Source organism: Haemorhous mexicanus, chromosome 1 (genome assembly GCF_027477595.1).
Source record: "Haemorhous mexicanus isolate bHaeMex1 chromosome 1, bHaeMex1.pri, whole genome shotgun sequence".
Classification (NCBI taxonomy): Eukaryota; Metazoa; Chordata; class Aves; order Passeriformes; family Fringillidae; genus Haemorhous; species Haemorhous mexicanus.
Genome location: NC_082341.1, coordinates 123,453,103 through 123,468,101, shown reverse-complemented (window position 1 = coordinate 123,468,101; position 14,999 = coordinate 123,453,103). Strand labels below are relative to the sequence as shown.

Genomic DNA, 14,999 nt, shown 5'->3' with positions numbered 1-14,999 from the left:
AAACTATATGTGCTTAACCAAGTAGTATTTTGTCTGCATAAACTAGCAAGTAACCAAGTTTATGCATTAATAATAAGGAATTAGGATATTTAAGTGAGGAAGCCTTTGCATTTATCCGACATCTGATTAGCTTTACCTTTTTTTCCTCTTTCCTTGAAGTCTCCTGCAAACAATAGGATGTGAATAGGTCTACCAGACCTGCAATTACAGGTTGGTGTAAATGATGGATTAAGAAGCGTCACTAGTGAGATTAGTGATTCTGTGTAACTTGTGAATGTAGCTTCACCTTACAAGTCTTTTGTAAGGCATTCCAGTTTCATTCCTGTCCAAAGAGAGCTGAACCCTTAGCAGTTTGTAATTTTCAGTCTCCTTCTCCAGCTAGCTTTGAGCAATAGGAGTAACACTGGAGATATGTACCCAAGGAGCCGGTATGTACAGCCAGCATTTTACAACTAATAGCATTTAGCAGATTTTCTTGAAAAGTGTAAGGCCTTGAAAATTACATTCCCACTTACAGATTAAAAGTTACTTGACATGATTGAGTCATAAGATGTTTTACGCTTATTCTTCCAGCAAGAAGGTATTTTATACAGGAAACATACATGAGATAAATGCACACTACAGTAGATGTAGCATTTAATTGGACAGTCCTAAGCAGGCAAATATTTATCTCTTAATTTATTAAGTAGAATTTCAGTTGAAGTTTCTCTGCATGGGTTCAAAACATTTTCAAAATTCAAAATATATGTTGCTTTTTTAAAGCTTAAATAAAGTGGTGCTGGAAATGACCTCGAGGATTCTGGTCTACTCCTCTCAGCCCTAGGAGGATAATTTGTACTTGCAGCATTATTGGCAGATGTTTGTCTAATCTGTTTGCTTAATCTGTTTTTTAAGATATAGTCTTATGAGATGCAGTGAGTTGACATAACTCATTATTGCTGAAGGTTAAAAGCCCTGACATTGGGCACGTGTTATTACTGCTTCCTCTCTGCCATCTCTGATGCTTGTCAAGTGTTTGCTCATTCAGTTCACTAAAACAGCACAAAACTAACACAAGCAGGAAACTCGGTAGCTTCCTGCCATCGCTTTGAATAAAACAGGCTTATTTAAGTTTGTCAGAACTGATTTAAAGGAAGAGATAGTACCACTAGGCTTTTGAAAGTCATAAAAGCTTTAAATAATATAAATTTCTCAATCTCACTAGTCAACTGTTCTTAATAGTGCTTAACTGTTTTTGTCATAAAAGAAATCTTTCTTAATACTGGAAGTCTTCTTTGTGGTGATTTGCACCTTTTATTGTATGCAATAAATGCAGAGAAAGGCTTATTCCTTTTTCCTTGTAGTTTTCTTTTATGTGTGAATTATTTCCCTATAGTCCTAATTTTTGTCAATTTCAAAGTCTTTACAGTAAAAATGATAAAGGCAGCATCTAGAGGTTATTTGTGATATTTATTGTTTAAGTCCAGTCAGGTGAAAAGCTGCTGTTGTGTGGGTATATACAAATGTTTCAGTTAATAATCATTTTTAAATATGAAACATTTTAAAGTATTAATGTTAAAAGCTGTTTTAAAGGACATTCGAATGTGTAAGTGTTGAAATCACCAGGACATTTCACATTGATGAGATGTGAATTTCCGTTCACTGTGAGATCAGGTGGATGTTAACTAGTACCTTGGATCATACATTCAGGGTGTTCATTCCATATATTACAAAATTATGTTTTTCAAATGAAAGCTGAGCTTTCAGAGAACAATTTTTGATTTATTGCCTCATCTAGATTTTAACTTGGGTTGTTAATAGCAGTAAAAAAGTTTCTAGAATTGTACTTAGTGTGAAAATTCTTAGTCTGTGTTTTTATGAATAAGGGTTTATAATGAAAACCACTTCACAAATGTAGCTGCAAGCTACTTTTAGGTTGTCCTGCATTGCACTCCCCCTCACCCCATGTTGAATTGACATAAACATATCACAAATGAGTATGAAAACTTTGGCCTAACCTGCTATTTTTGACTCATTTCCATCCCTCTACTTTGTAACTGGTTCTGCATTCTCTTCAGTTCCTCCAAAAATGGCATCAATGTTATCTAGTAGCAGTATCTGAATAGAAGTAAAGATCTAGCTTTAGCCTTTCTGTCTTTAAATGATTGAAATTGATGATGATAAAGAAAGATGTCTCCTAATGATGAAATTGTATGAAGAGGTAATGGAGCAAATAATAGAAAACTCCATTTGAATCTCAGAAATGTGGGCACTGTCTCCACCTGAAGTACCAAGTACTGCTGTGTACCAGGCAGTACCACGTCCTGCTGCCTGATATTCAGTAGCCCGCTTCATGACCCTTCTTTGTATCTCCATTTCATGCATGTAAGCAATGTAGTGTCCGACTTGGTGACTCTCATACCTGAACAATAGATTGTAGATCACGCATATGCAATCCTGGATTTGACCTGGGGGATGAAGTGGGAGGAGAAGTCACTAAGAGCAACTGGAAATACACTGCATTCGTTGATTCTTCAGTGAAAGACCTATCCTTCGTCTTTCCCAGCATGAGCAAAGTGCTTAGGCCACCTTTTCCAGTGTATTTCTTCTTGCCACTGTCACCTGATGTGATCCAAACATATTTTGCTTTGCACGTAGCATGGTAAGTTAAAAGATGCAGTTGAGAGATGTGTTTATATGGTCTGGACGTAGACATTGGTCTTTAAACCCATGGTTTCACCTTTTTGCTGAAAGAAGTGTTGGCATGACCTATTTTTCCCTTGCCCCTTGCAGCTGCTTATTTCTACTCCTGCGTCTTCCTCTTAGTTGTGTCAATTTTTTTGTTTTTTTTTATTCATCAGGTTATTTTTCAGCCATGGCTGACTCATAGTACAGTTTCATAAATGATTGTGACTGTTAGTAAGGAGGAAGCAGCACACCACGATGCTAGACTAGGAGTAGCGAGCAGTGGAGCAGCAGAAGGAATGCCTTACATTGGCCCTACTGCTGAATATGAAACCTTGCTCTAAACCCCTTTCTTTTCTCATCCACCATTTTTCATAACTTATTTTCTGTACCTTTCTAATCCTCTTCATCAGTGCTTCTCAATTGCTGGCTCTTTCATTAGATTTCTCCTGCCATTTCCTGTATTTCTACTGCATGAATAATTAACAAGTTAAAATAATGAAATAATTTTCATGTTGTGATTCCTAGCCTCTGGAATTAATTCTGTGTTGCTGCTCTGCTTACCATTCCCTTCATCTTGTATTTATTGTGTCTGGTTGCTGAGATTGCATCTATTCATATGAGAGGGAGAGACTGACGCTGACTCTACGCACAGCACAGACGAGTTCTGATTGAGGCTTTCATGCGCTACAGTAATTTTATGTTGCAGTTCATTTTTAAAATGCCCTGAGTTTTATGACCAATTAACTTTTTCATATGTTCTGGTGTAAAGCAACATTGGTACTTCATTCAGCAAAAAGGTCATAGCAGCTTCTTTCATGGCCTATAATTGTCTATGTAAGATCTAAACAGAATAATAGTTTAAAGTCCCCATTATTTAGATTGTCTTAAATCACCAGAATTCAATTCTTCTTTGTCCAGATTGTGTAATAGTATGTTTTGTGCTTTGTATGAGCCTCAATTTTTAGATGCTATCTTTCAAAAGAAATTGATTTGAAAAGAGAGATTATAGCTATGTGCCCAAGTTGGGAAATATTGAATTTTAACCATAAAGCAATTTTACAAGAAGTCAGCATTAGTATATGAATATTTTATATTAACTAATTATATAGTAATAGCAGGCAAATACGGGTTGTTGGAATTCGGAATTTGAATTTTCTGTGGGATGTCTGTTTCAGCAGCTTTCCTGAAAAAAATCCCTATTTGCTAGGTAAGTGTGTTTTTGTAGGTTGCTTGAGAAAAGCAACAGTGTCCAAACTCAGTCAATTCTGAGTCAATAAGCTCAGTTTTGAGTTAATAATAAATCATAAAATAATGTAATTTTTTGGACACATCTGTTCTACAGTTTTGGCATGTGAAAAACAATGCTGAGGACGGCTGCATTGTGAATCTTTATTTCTTTGATTCTTCTGGTTTTGAAAAGCCTACAGTGGAAAAAAAATGCTGGTAATGGAATGGTTGTTTGTTAGAACAGTTCTCTATCTGGTCAGTGATCATTGGCTTCTTGTTTTCTTATGTTTCTCTCATCACTTGGTATCTGCAACTTTTCACTGGTTTTCTGCTTAAATTGTAGATTTCTACACTAACTCAGTAATTTTCTTGCATTGAAGATCTCAGATTCATGAATGCATTTCCAAGTCATGCCAGGTTGTGGCTCACATATGTGAAGCACTTTTGGATTGGAGTAAACCTGTTGTATTTGCTTTTATTCACTGCACCTGCATGGGAATAATGAATAATTTGACAGCTCAAGTTAGTTTGATGGCTTGCCTTTTTTTTTTTTTTTTTTTTTTCCTCCCAGAAATGTGGAACCAGAGTAGTTTGGTTGTCCTTTACTGTGTAAATATTTATTAACATGTGCCAGTATTTTCCTCATGTGAATATATACGGTTGTGTCTAAGATACAAATTCATTTATCTTATGATTGAAGGAATGTAGTGTGTTCTGTTAGAATGTCTTTTCTTTGTAAATGAAGGCGTGAAGATGGACAGGCTAAAAATTGGAATCTTAATCTTGGTAGTCATAAAGCATTTAGTGTAAATCATCATTTCTGTGCATTCATAGCTGAATGAAATGTTCAGTTCTGCTTGAAAAAAATCTTTTATATAAACAAGCACAAATAGATGGTGTGGGCATGCACATGCATGTAAGGTCTCACAAGAAGCATGTGTCTGGGACCAGGAATTGAACACAGACTTCTCAAGTTTGGAGTTATGCACAAAATCCTCACTGGAAACCTTGAAAGAGTTTGAGTTTCATTGAGTTTGAATTTTTCTTCAGTTTGTTCTGATTATGTCATTAACAAGTAACTGTTGTGTAAATAACCACCCTGTGTAATCCAACAAGGCAGCCTGCCAAAGAAAAAATGTCTTGTTATAAAAATGCAGTTATGGGAAACTAGATTTAGGGGTTAGTTGGAGTGTTGTTTATTTGTATGTTTGCGTCCTGGCTGTATTGTAAGGAATTTGTAGCCAAATATTTTGTTTTCTTTCTAGTTGAAAATAAATTTGTGGCTGTTATCTTGCCTTCCCTGCCCTCCTCCTTTCCATACCCTGAGAATTTTTTACTTCTGTTACAGCAGCCTGACTCCTGTTTTCCTCCCACTTCCCCCCTCTTTGTACACCTTTGATATGGCAATCTGATTTATTATCTTCCTGACCACACTCCCACAATAATTATAATTAGAGATTCCTGGAGTCTGCTTTTTATCACAAGGTAGAAGGTGAATTCTTTTCTCAGCTTGTAGCTGAAGTTGTGAAGGAGCCAAGGTTTGTAGCAGGCCTTTCTCGTCTGCCTGTGTGAGCATCAGAAGGAGTGTGCAGCAATGAGAGTAATAAAGAAAGGTCTGTATTAGTAGAATATTTTACTATTTCTTCCTCTCCTATCTGCCAGATGAGATATGTGGAAAGAAAGACACTGTTTCCTTTACCAGTCACAGGGATTTTTTTCCTGTTTCTCCCCCCATGACAGACAGCTGGAGGCTACTCTGACTAATAACACTGGATATTTAATACATGTGAAATACAACCTGTTGCCCCCTTTAGGGCAAGGGGTCAATTCTATCTCACAGGGTAAAGAAAATCAAAGGAAAATATACAGAAACCTATTCCAAGTCTGTGAAGGAAAAAATCACAATGGGAACTCTGAGACTTCAGTAGATGGATTAACCTTGGAACAGAAAGGATTTAGAAACTTCGTGTGAAATTTCTGTCTGATGTGGTGGTTCCTCGTTGTTCTAAGAATGGAGGTACATGCAGTGTTGGGATGATGGCAAGCAAGTAACTTCCCGGGGGACTCAGTTATATCTAGATCAGGAAAAAGTTAACACTCTCACAAAAAATACTTTGAATAGAATACTCTGGTAGTGGAGGAACTGTAGCTGTCTTGGCAGGAGCAGCACTGGCCTGTGTTGCTTCTTGCTTTGTGTTTGTAGCTAATACACCCCATGTATTGATGCTGCAGTTGATCACATGCAGAGGAGGTGGTTTCATGTTTAGTCAGGCATAAACTTGTACTTCCATTTTCTTAAACTTTCCAGTAAAGTTCATGTGCCACAATAATCTCTTGAAATGTGTATGTGTGGCAGGGGTGTGTGTCTTATCAGTAGTGCCTTGTCTTCTCTTTTGCAATGGTAAAGTCCTGTAACCAGTTTTCAAAATGCCTGTAACACTTTAATTTCCTTGATTATTACCTGTGGAATTTTAGACTTCAGCTGCAATAATTGAGCTTTTTCAGGTATTGAGAAAAAAAATCTGTAGATTTTTATCGCTGCAAACATAATGTGAAACTGATAAATAATAGATGTCTATGTATGGATAGTAAAGGTCAGATTTTTTTGATGCCCTTGTTTGTTTTGAGATCTAGACTGTACATTTGTTATGGAGTTTTGCCATTGTTCTGCTTCTTCTGTTGTGAAGTCTGAACTACATTTCTTGTAACATTGTGATAATAGGAATTTCTGCACTTTCCAGTTAATTCAAACAATATATTTAATAAGCTTGTCCTAGCTTGTTTTCTTTTGGACAAAATAAACTGGTTATATTTTTGTCCAGATAAAACAGTATTTAGCTCACAGATTGGCAGATGAAATGGTAAAGCTTTATTGCCTGAATTAAAACAAAAAAATATTCTTGAGTTTTTAACCTCGAGAAGCTCATAATGTCCCAAATGCTAAAAAATTTGTTATCCCCTCAATATTTTTTCCTTCTCCTTTGAAAAAGGATGGTGGCTGTCCTCTGCATCTAGTCCTTCTGCTTATATCTTTGTCACTTCAGATTATTGCAGGAGGTTTGCAACCTACCATAAGTGAAGACTAGAAATCAAACCTAGCAAATTGCAAGTACTAAATTCCTGAAGTTTTATGCTGGATATGTACTTTGTGATTTGTATTGACTTTCAGGTTCTTTTAAGGAGGAGAAAGGCTTTGTCTCCATAAGGGTGTTGAATGGTTGAAGCTATGGTTACCTTGTGTTTTTTCTTTTCCTTGTGATATTGTGATGTTGTTTTTGCCATGTCCTTCCATCTTAAGTTCAGGCCTGAAGGGATTTTTTTGTTTGTTTGTTTTAATTAAAGTCCTCTGGTTAAAATTCTCCACCTATCACCTTTTGATACAATAGACTGTAAGTGAAATAATCAGCTGTGCTCTACAAGGCTAATCCATTTTCATGAGCTTTTTAGCAAAGATGATTTTGAGAGGATTAGCCAAGGAGCTATTATTCATGATTGGCTGAATAAATAGGAAATACAGTTAAGACTAATGAAGTTTAGGACATTTCTCATCATTCTTAATATTGTTGTATTTATATGAGGACATGGGAAAGAAGCTTTATGCTGAAAAATATGATTGTGTTGAAAGCAATTTGTGAGTCAGGAGATCAAAATTTTCTCTAATGCTGAGCATGGGTGACAAAGGGTCTGGTTAAGGTGGGAGAAAAGAAAGGTCAGTAAGGCTAGAAAATACATCTTGAGCTCGTTTCTCAGCGTAATAATACATGTTACAGAAGGTTTTTGTTTCTGACTCCTGAAATTAAGATTGTAAAAGTTAAGTACAATGATTTTTGTGTTTAATGTGTCATGAGAAAGAGAAGGGCAGTTTTTTAATTCTGCCTTGACACGTTGTAATGCTGTGCTTGGTGCTTGGAGAGGCTTTGTGGTGGATGATTATTGTTGACAGGAGCCATAGTTTTTATTACTAATATTATTTTAAATGGAAATTCTTTTTCAGGTATGAGTTTTATTTAATGTCTACAGTCATAGTTCCAAGGTGCTTTTGTTGTTAAATGTAGGCAGTATTGCTTGCACAGTAATTGCTTTTAGCTGCCTATCTTTACTCCTGCTCTAGTGCTGACAGTTGCACTCCTCTGACCCTGCGGAAAGCTGGTTTGCTGAGCTGCAATAGCAGAAAGCCCTTTAATTTTTGTAGCAGTAATTTTCTGCTCATTTGTCTCTCCCTGGTTTTCTTGCAGGATCTGAGGAGTGTTGGCGCAGGGGAAGGAGCAGGGATGTGCGGGCAGAGGCCACCCAGCGTGTGTGGCAACACTGACTCAAGTTGTTTCCATTGCAGTTGGAGGAATGTCCAGAACAGCTGAACTGTGTGGAATTGTTTCACTTTCTTGGCAAACAAGAGTGGCCTGATGAATTCCGTGGTGTTATTCAAATTAAGTAATGCACTGTATTCAGGTATTTAGTATTTCCAAAGATGCGTTGTGCACTCTGTGTCTTTTATATATTATTATTCACATAGCTTCAAAATGTGTAATTTCATCTTTATTAGGTGAGTCCATGGTTCGGTGTGTTTCAGGTATTAAACTTGGCTCGATAAAACATTTGAAAAGGATTCTTGCTAACTTTTGAACAAATGCTTGATTAAGTACATTAAGTCAGAAGAATCTGTGGGGTTTTTTTTTTCCCTATAAAACATCCAATTTCAAAATTTGGGTTGTTTCACTTCAAAATATGAAATTTTTTTGTTTTCTTGTCTGTACAAGTAGTGATCTAGAAATAATGTACAAATTAAAGGTTGTTTTCCTGTGAAACTGAAAGTGTCTTTCCTTTCTGCATATTTTTAATGAAAAGTAGCTATGGTCGCTACAGTTTATAAATTAAGTGTGTGAGAACATGGCACTCAATCCTGTCATTTGTTTTTGGAGAATTGTTTAGCATACTTAAAAGGCTTACTAGTGTATGTTTGTATGTGGGAGTGAGTGTGTATATATATAAATATATTCGTATGAAAATAAATATATAGATATATATGAAAATGTGGTAACTGAATAAGGATATGGTGGGTGCTGCGTAGATTCAGAAAAGTATAAAAACCAGTACTCATTGTAGCATTTACTTCTGTGTTGTCCTGTCTCAGTCATGTCATAAGACAAAATAATATCCTAAAGCTAACAATTTTGGTAATATTTGTTGCTCTCAGTTGATCTTTTTAAGTAAGAAATTTTTACTTATTAGATTGCAAGCCTTTATCAGTTATAGTGAGGTTTTAGAAGATTTTGGTCAGAATGACACATTGGTTTTACAGTTGGGAGTGTTTCAGGATGATGTCAGGTAACTGTTGGGATTCTTAGTCCTTTTGGTTTTCCTGTTTCCAGGTTACATGTTGTTAGATCTCTCTCCTTCAAACTTTGTAGAGCTTGCCCTGAAGCATGTCTTAGGCCAAGGACAGTCATACCATAATAGCTGTCCTTTATGTTGCCAAGTCAAACAAATCTGGATTGACTGTACATGTGTGCACAGTTGTTCAGCCATCCGTTTTTCTGAATTTAGTAGAGATCACAGTATGCTGATTATGTTGATTGGCAGAATTATTTTGAATCGTGTCCTGAAGTGCATCCAGTCCTGTGGAGGTATTTGTGTGTGGGTTCATTAGAGGTCTGTGGGGAACTCAACCCCTGGCCTAAGAGCAGTGCCTTGAGCAAGTTGGGATGCCACATGCTGTCTGCCCAGAGTAGCACCAGGAGAGCATTCCTGGGAACTGTCAACATACAGGAGATAAAATAGGCCATACTGCTGATAAGTTTGCTGGACCATGATAGAAGAGAAGAAGCTGCAGCAGTAAATGTATTGGCTTCTATTTCATGCATTCTGGCATTTAAGGAGAGAATGGATCAGTAGCAGGTAATGGCTCTCAGTTGAAGCAAAACTTGAGGATGGAAAAGGTGATGAGCATGGCTGTCCTCTCTTAGTAACTCTTCTTCTTTGCTGTAGAAGTTACCTCATGACGGTTATGCTTGAAATCTCCTTTGTAGTACTTGTGAGAGCAAAGACTGAGGATTGACAAAGGCCATTATGAGAGATGTGCCACCAGTGCCTTTTGGGCTTTGTTCCTCTTGGGAGAAGGTGAAGATCAGATAATTGTGTGATGTGCGTGATAGCAGAATATTACCCTGTCATGAGATTGTTGTGAAAACAATGTGGTTTTGTTGAATGCACACATTGATCCACATTTGTTTTATCCATTGTATCTTCTTCCCTCTGCTGCCTGCTTTGCAGCATTGCTTTCTTCGTGTTCATACATGTTGGCTTAAGCCCAGATACAGCCTCTCAAAAACCTTCCGTGAAAGTTTTAGGTGTCTTTATGAGGCCTGGTGCTTCACTTCACTCTAAAAGTGCCAGTGGAAATATTTGGTAAATAAAGAAGGTGGACCTATTGTGAATGTATAGATTATTTGTTAGAGTAATATGTAAAAAGGTTTTAAGCAGATTTCTGCTCTTTAGGGCTTCCACTGATCAGTGCTTTTGGAAACAGAAGGAAGTGGCTCTTGTCAGTAAGAGAAAGCTGTGAGCTCTTAAATCTTCCATGGACACCTAGGTGTTTGTGTGTTGTCATGTAATGGTGGTGTATACTTTCATCCCCGCTTCTTGTGACCTGGTATTCTTTGCATGTGGGTATGGGCTGTGCTGCTAATTCTCTGCAGGGAATGAGAAAAAAAAAGATTGTGTGCAGAGTATGGCAGCGCCTACACAATAGAGGCCTCCAGTGAGGCAGTAGTTGCTGAGTTACAGTTTCCAACATTGAGCTTGCTTCTCAGTTGCTTCTTCTTCTTCTCAGCCTCTGTATTAATTTTTTCATATGTTGAAACCATATAGTAGCCTCTAGCACTTTCAGTGCAGTGTGACAGACTTTACTCTTCTGTTCCAGAGGTCTTTTATGCCTCTCATGGGTTCTCACAAGGATGTGAACAGCTTCACATGTGTCTGGTCCATGGTGTTTTCTCATAGGTGCTGTCATTATCTCTGCCTCCAGCTTGGGCCCCCTGTGCTGCTGCCTTGTCTCGAATTCCACCATATCCAGGACTGCTGACTGCATGGAGCTGGGATAAAGGGTCTATATTTGAGGTGTGCCTAGCACATAATTCACCAGCAGCTTCAGCAGTCCTGCTTCTGGATGGCAGGCTGACTTTGGGTGAGTGCAGGTGTGAGAATTGTACTCTTAACTATGGAGTGACAGGATCTTTCAGAGTGTGGTTGTTAAAGTGCTTAGTAATTTGGAAAGAGAAGTAGTTTTTACTTAGGGTTGAAGTGACTTGAAAAAGCAGGGGCGCAGTGAAAGAGAGAGAATCCTGGTTTTGGAAGTGGGCCTCATTCTACTGAAAGTGCAGATGGAGACTTTATTTACAATTTCTATTTTCTGTATTTTTTTCTGAAACCGTACTCTTCCTTTGACTGCTGTCTCAATATCGAAATCAACCGGTAGGGAGTACAGGCCTGAAATAGCTTACAAAGGGAGACTCTGGAAATGTGATTTTGTCCTTAGTCCACAGATTAGCAATTGGAAAGGGTTTGATAAAAGCACCAGGGCAATGATATCTAGAGGAAGCTTCTGATATGGGTTAATTAGACCCATAACAAACTGAAATAATTCTAAGTCAAGTTTCATCCTTGACCTGGCAAAACTTGGTTATATGCAAAAAAGGAATTAATATCATATCCTGTCATTGCAGCATTGCAGTACTTTCTCAATACCACCTTTCTTTTTTTTTTTTTTTTTTTTTTTTTTTTTTTTTTTTTTTTTTAATAGTCAATCCCAGGCATCCTGCAGGCTTTTACTGTTTTGTGAGTCCATGGTCCTGCATTTTATGTTTCAGGAAAATGAAACATATTAGTGAAAATTCCTTGGTGCATTCAAGAATGTAATGTTTGGGTTAAACAAAGGTGGGAGATTTGCAGTTTGCTAGTCAGGTGAAATGGTTGTGTTGTTAAAATAGATAATTAGTGAAGTGATTATTTTCTTTAGTTTTTTAGTATGCAGATCTAAACTTTATGTATCTAATTTTTCTTTTTTTTTCAGTTTGCATCTCTGAACTAGCTAGATACACTTACTTGGCTAAAATGTGGATGGGTTGTCTGCATTTTAAATCTTTCTCAGTACTGTTATGAAAAATAATACTGCAGTAAAATTAGAAGTCAAAATACTGTTAAACCTCTGCTCTATGGCTGAAAAACATAGATTGTAGGTGAGATAAGGGACTTGGTTTTCTCTGCCCTAAAAGCAGTGACCTCTCACGTCCTGTGTGATCTGGTTGAAAGGCACTGATGAAGTGTCCGTCTCCTTCAGCATCTCTGTTCCAACCTCAGCTACACAGGCACACAGAAGTGCATCCTTTCACTTAGAAGTTTTTGTAATCTCTCCTCTTTCATGAGTTCCCTTTCCTTGTCTTAATGGCTCTCCTATAGGCTGTTTTGCCTACCATAGAAATTGGGAGTTCTGCTCCTATATTTTTGAGGGGAAGAGGGGCTCATGCTTAGAGAAGAAGAGTCTGGTTAGTCTGTAATCCTTCATGTTGCTGTTTGAGATGGAAAAGGATTGTGAATGAAGGCAAATACTCAGGGGTCTGAGCATGTAAACGGGGTGCCCAGAGCAAGTAATACAGAATTACTGGGGCAGATACTGCAATAGGCATTAGTGCTGGCCTCTTTAGTGTTACTTTCACTTTTAAATGCAGTGTATTGCTTTTTCACTGAATGAAATTAATGTGTTTAGGCTTATTTGTGAAAAATTGCTCTGTTAGAGAAGGACATGTCTTTGATGATAACTTTTTTATGCTGTATCTCCAAGACTTATTAAGCCTCCAGCAGACATCATGGGTTATTCTGATTACTGGGGATGTTTTTTGCTATGGAGAGCAACATGATGTCTTCTTTTTTGTTTTAAACTAGAAAGCATCTCTGGTTTTAAAACAAAATGTTTTCTTAGTAATTCATAGACATAAAAATACTCTTGCCATGATAAGCAACTTCATTTATCTTTCATGAATGTTCACCTTCCTGAGTATATTTCAAGTATTAAAGTATCAACTTATTATATGATGTATTAGTAATCATTTTGAGGAAAGGACTGCCTAGCTGCTTGTTTTTAAGGTACTCAAGCAGTACTTGAATGAAACTAGCTAGTGGACAGACGTGTAAGATCTGTGCTCAGTAATGCTGAGTCTTCATCATGTGTGTAAACTCCAATAATCTGTCCTTTTTACTCACAAGACGAAGCACATAAATTTAGTATCTCCTACTTTCTTGTCTAAGAATGTTGGTTTGTCTTTTTTTTAACTTCACAACTTCAACTAGAATTGAGCAAGCAAACGTGGTAGAAGTGTGAGCTGTACTTTTTGATATTAAAAACACTGAGGTAAAATATTTCAACAGCAGTGCGAAGGAGAAAGAAGCCTGGATGTGTAAACCTAGTAGGAAGGCCAGGCAAAAGGCATAGCTGACTGTGTAATTTAAAAGGAAAAAAAAATAGAGGTGGGGAAGAGGATTTTCATGGGTAGATGTTTCACATACTTGGAAGAGGAGTTCCTGTGTACTGGTGTTGAAGAACTGTGCGTTCTTTGCTCTTGTCCTTTGATTCATTGTAAGGGTACAAAGGTGGCCTAAGTGCAGCCCTCTGGCTTCTGTTGGCAGTGGTAAAGGGACAGATGAGGTTATTAATTCATTCTCTCTGTAAGGCACACACTTCAATAAGAAATAAAGGCTTTAAAACATGGTATATGAGGATGGACAAGTTTTGAAATTAAAAAATTTTGGAATTTAGAATTTTCAGGTTTGCTACTTTAAATTGTCGTACAATCATGGATCAAACTATAGCAAAAAGGTGCCTTCTTAAAGACGATTAAGGAGTTTTAGGTATTCCAAGAGCGGCTCTTGAGGCTATGGGGCACAAATTAATTCTAATTAGCCCATGGTGGAATATGTCATTGAGGTTTTTAAAACCTGTTCTATATGGTAGATATCCCAGCATGTTTTTCAAGATGTTTCACCATGCTAAAATCCAAACAACACCACCTGGAGGGTTCTTCTTTAAATTGCCAGTCTGCTTTGTGATGTGTATCTCCAAATCCAGCTGACAGCTCAAAGCTCTGAACATCTGCAGTGACCACATTACATAAATGTGCTAGCTCGGCTGTCGGTTCCTCCCACGCATTCAAATGAAGCTGGTGTGGATGTACTGTATCTTTTTAATCAGCTTTGTCCGGCCATCTAGGTGATTTGTTTTTGGAAATGATGTCAGTTACTTAAGAATTTGTGGTACCTCATGTATAGGCAAGGAAAGTGTGGTTGTAAGAAACTGAGCAGAAAGAATGGAAGCTGAATAAGCTAATGATTAAGGTCATTTCTGGCAGATGAGACCTACATGATGTTTTCAGTATTGTGTCTCTTTCTGAAAACTGTTTTCAGGGTATGCAGGTAAGTGAAAAAAAAAGAAAAGTTTTTTTCTGAAGTGAACTTCTAGGCTGGTAGTTTTCGGTGGTGTCTGTTACTTGTTGTTTGGAGAAGTGAAGTAACTGATTTTATGGGTAGTACTATCTCTGTTGATGTTGTCTGGAATATAAGTATGGCCATGCAGAGAAACTGTACAGAAATTGTATCTGGACTGACAAATGTAACAACTCCAGTTGCAACTTGAATATTTTTTTTTTTTACTCAGAGTTTCGAAGGTCACATAAACTAGTTAAATACTTTCCTTAGAAGTTAACCCTTATACCTGTTACATAATATGATGAATTCATTATATTTGCAGATGAGAATGATTTAAATAATTTTATTTAAAAATGCTTTTTGCATCATGACAAATAAAAAATAATTTTGTATCCTGTTGCTTTTATTCAAATTCAATAGGTGAAGCATCATAATTGCAGCTGTTGGAATTTACTTTTTTTTGTTCCTAGGCTTTTATTCATAGTAGTGGAGGTCATAGTTTTTATTCAGTCCCTCATTTTTTAACTTTTATTTCAAGCTTACTTGGTTTCAATACCTTAACACTTCAGATAAAATTCTCAGTATTTCTGTAGCAATTAACTTTTGTTAGTGTTTTTCTGTTTCTGTGAAAA

At 37.1% G+C, this 14,999-nt stretch overlaps 1 protein-coding gene across 7 annotated transcripts in view; it reads left to right on the top strand.

The window, feature by feature from the left end:
* The window catches only part of PDE7A (phosphodiesterase 7A), a 75,882-nt gene that overhangs the window by 1,784 nt on the left and 59,099 nt on the right, over positions 1-14,999 (top strand). Inside the window, exon 1 of one of the 7 annotated variants that reach the window (XM_059861294.1) lies at positions 8,263-8,343. The exons of 4 other annotated variants lie outside the window; for them this stretch is intronic. In XM_059861294.1, the coding sequence (XP_059717277.1) occupies positions 8,329-8,343 (15 nt within the window). In that variant the 5' untranslated portion in view covers positions 8,263-8,328. Of the gene's footprint in view, positions 1-8,262; positions 8,344-14,999 lie in introns of those variants that run through there. 2 more of the 7 variants (XM_059861314.1, XM_059861285.1) reach the window with 2 other exon arrangements.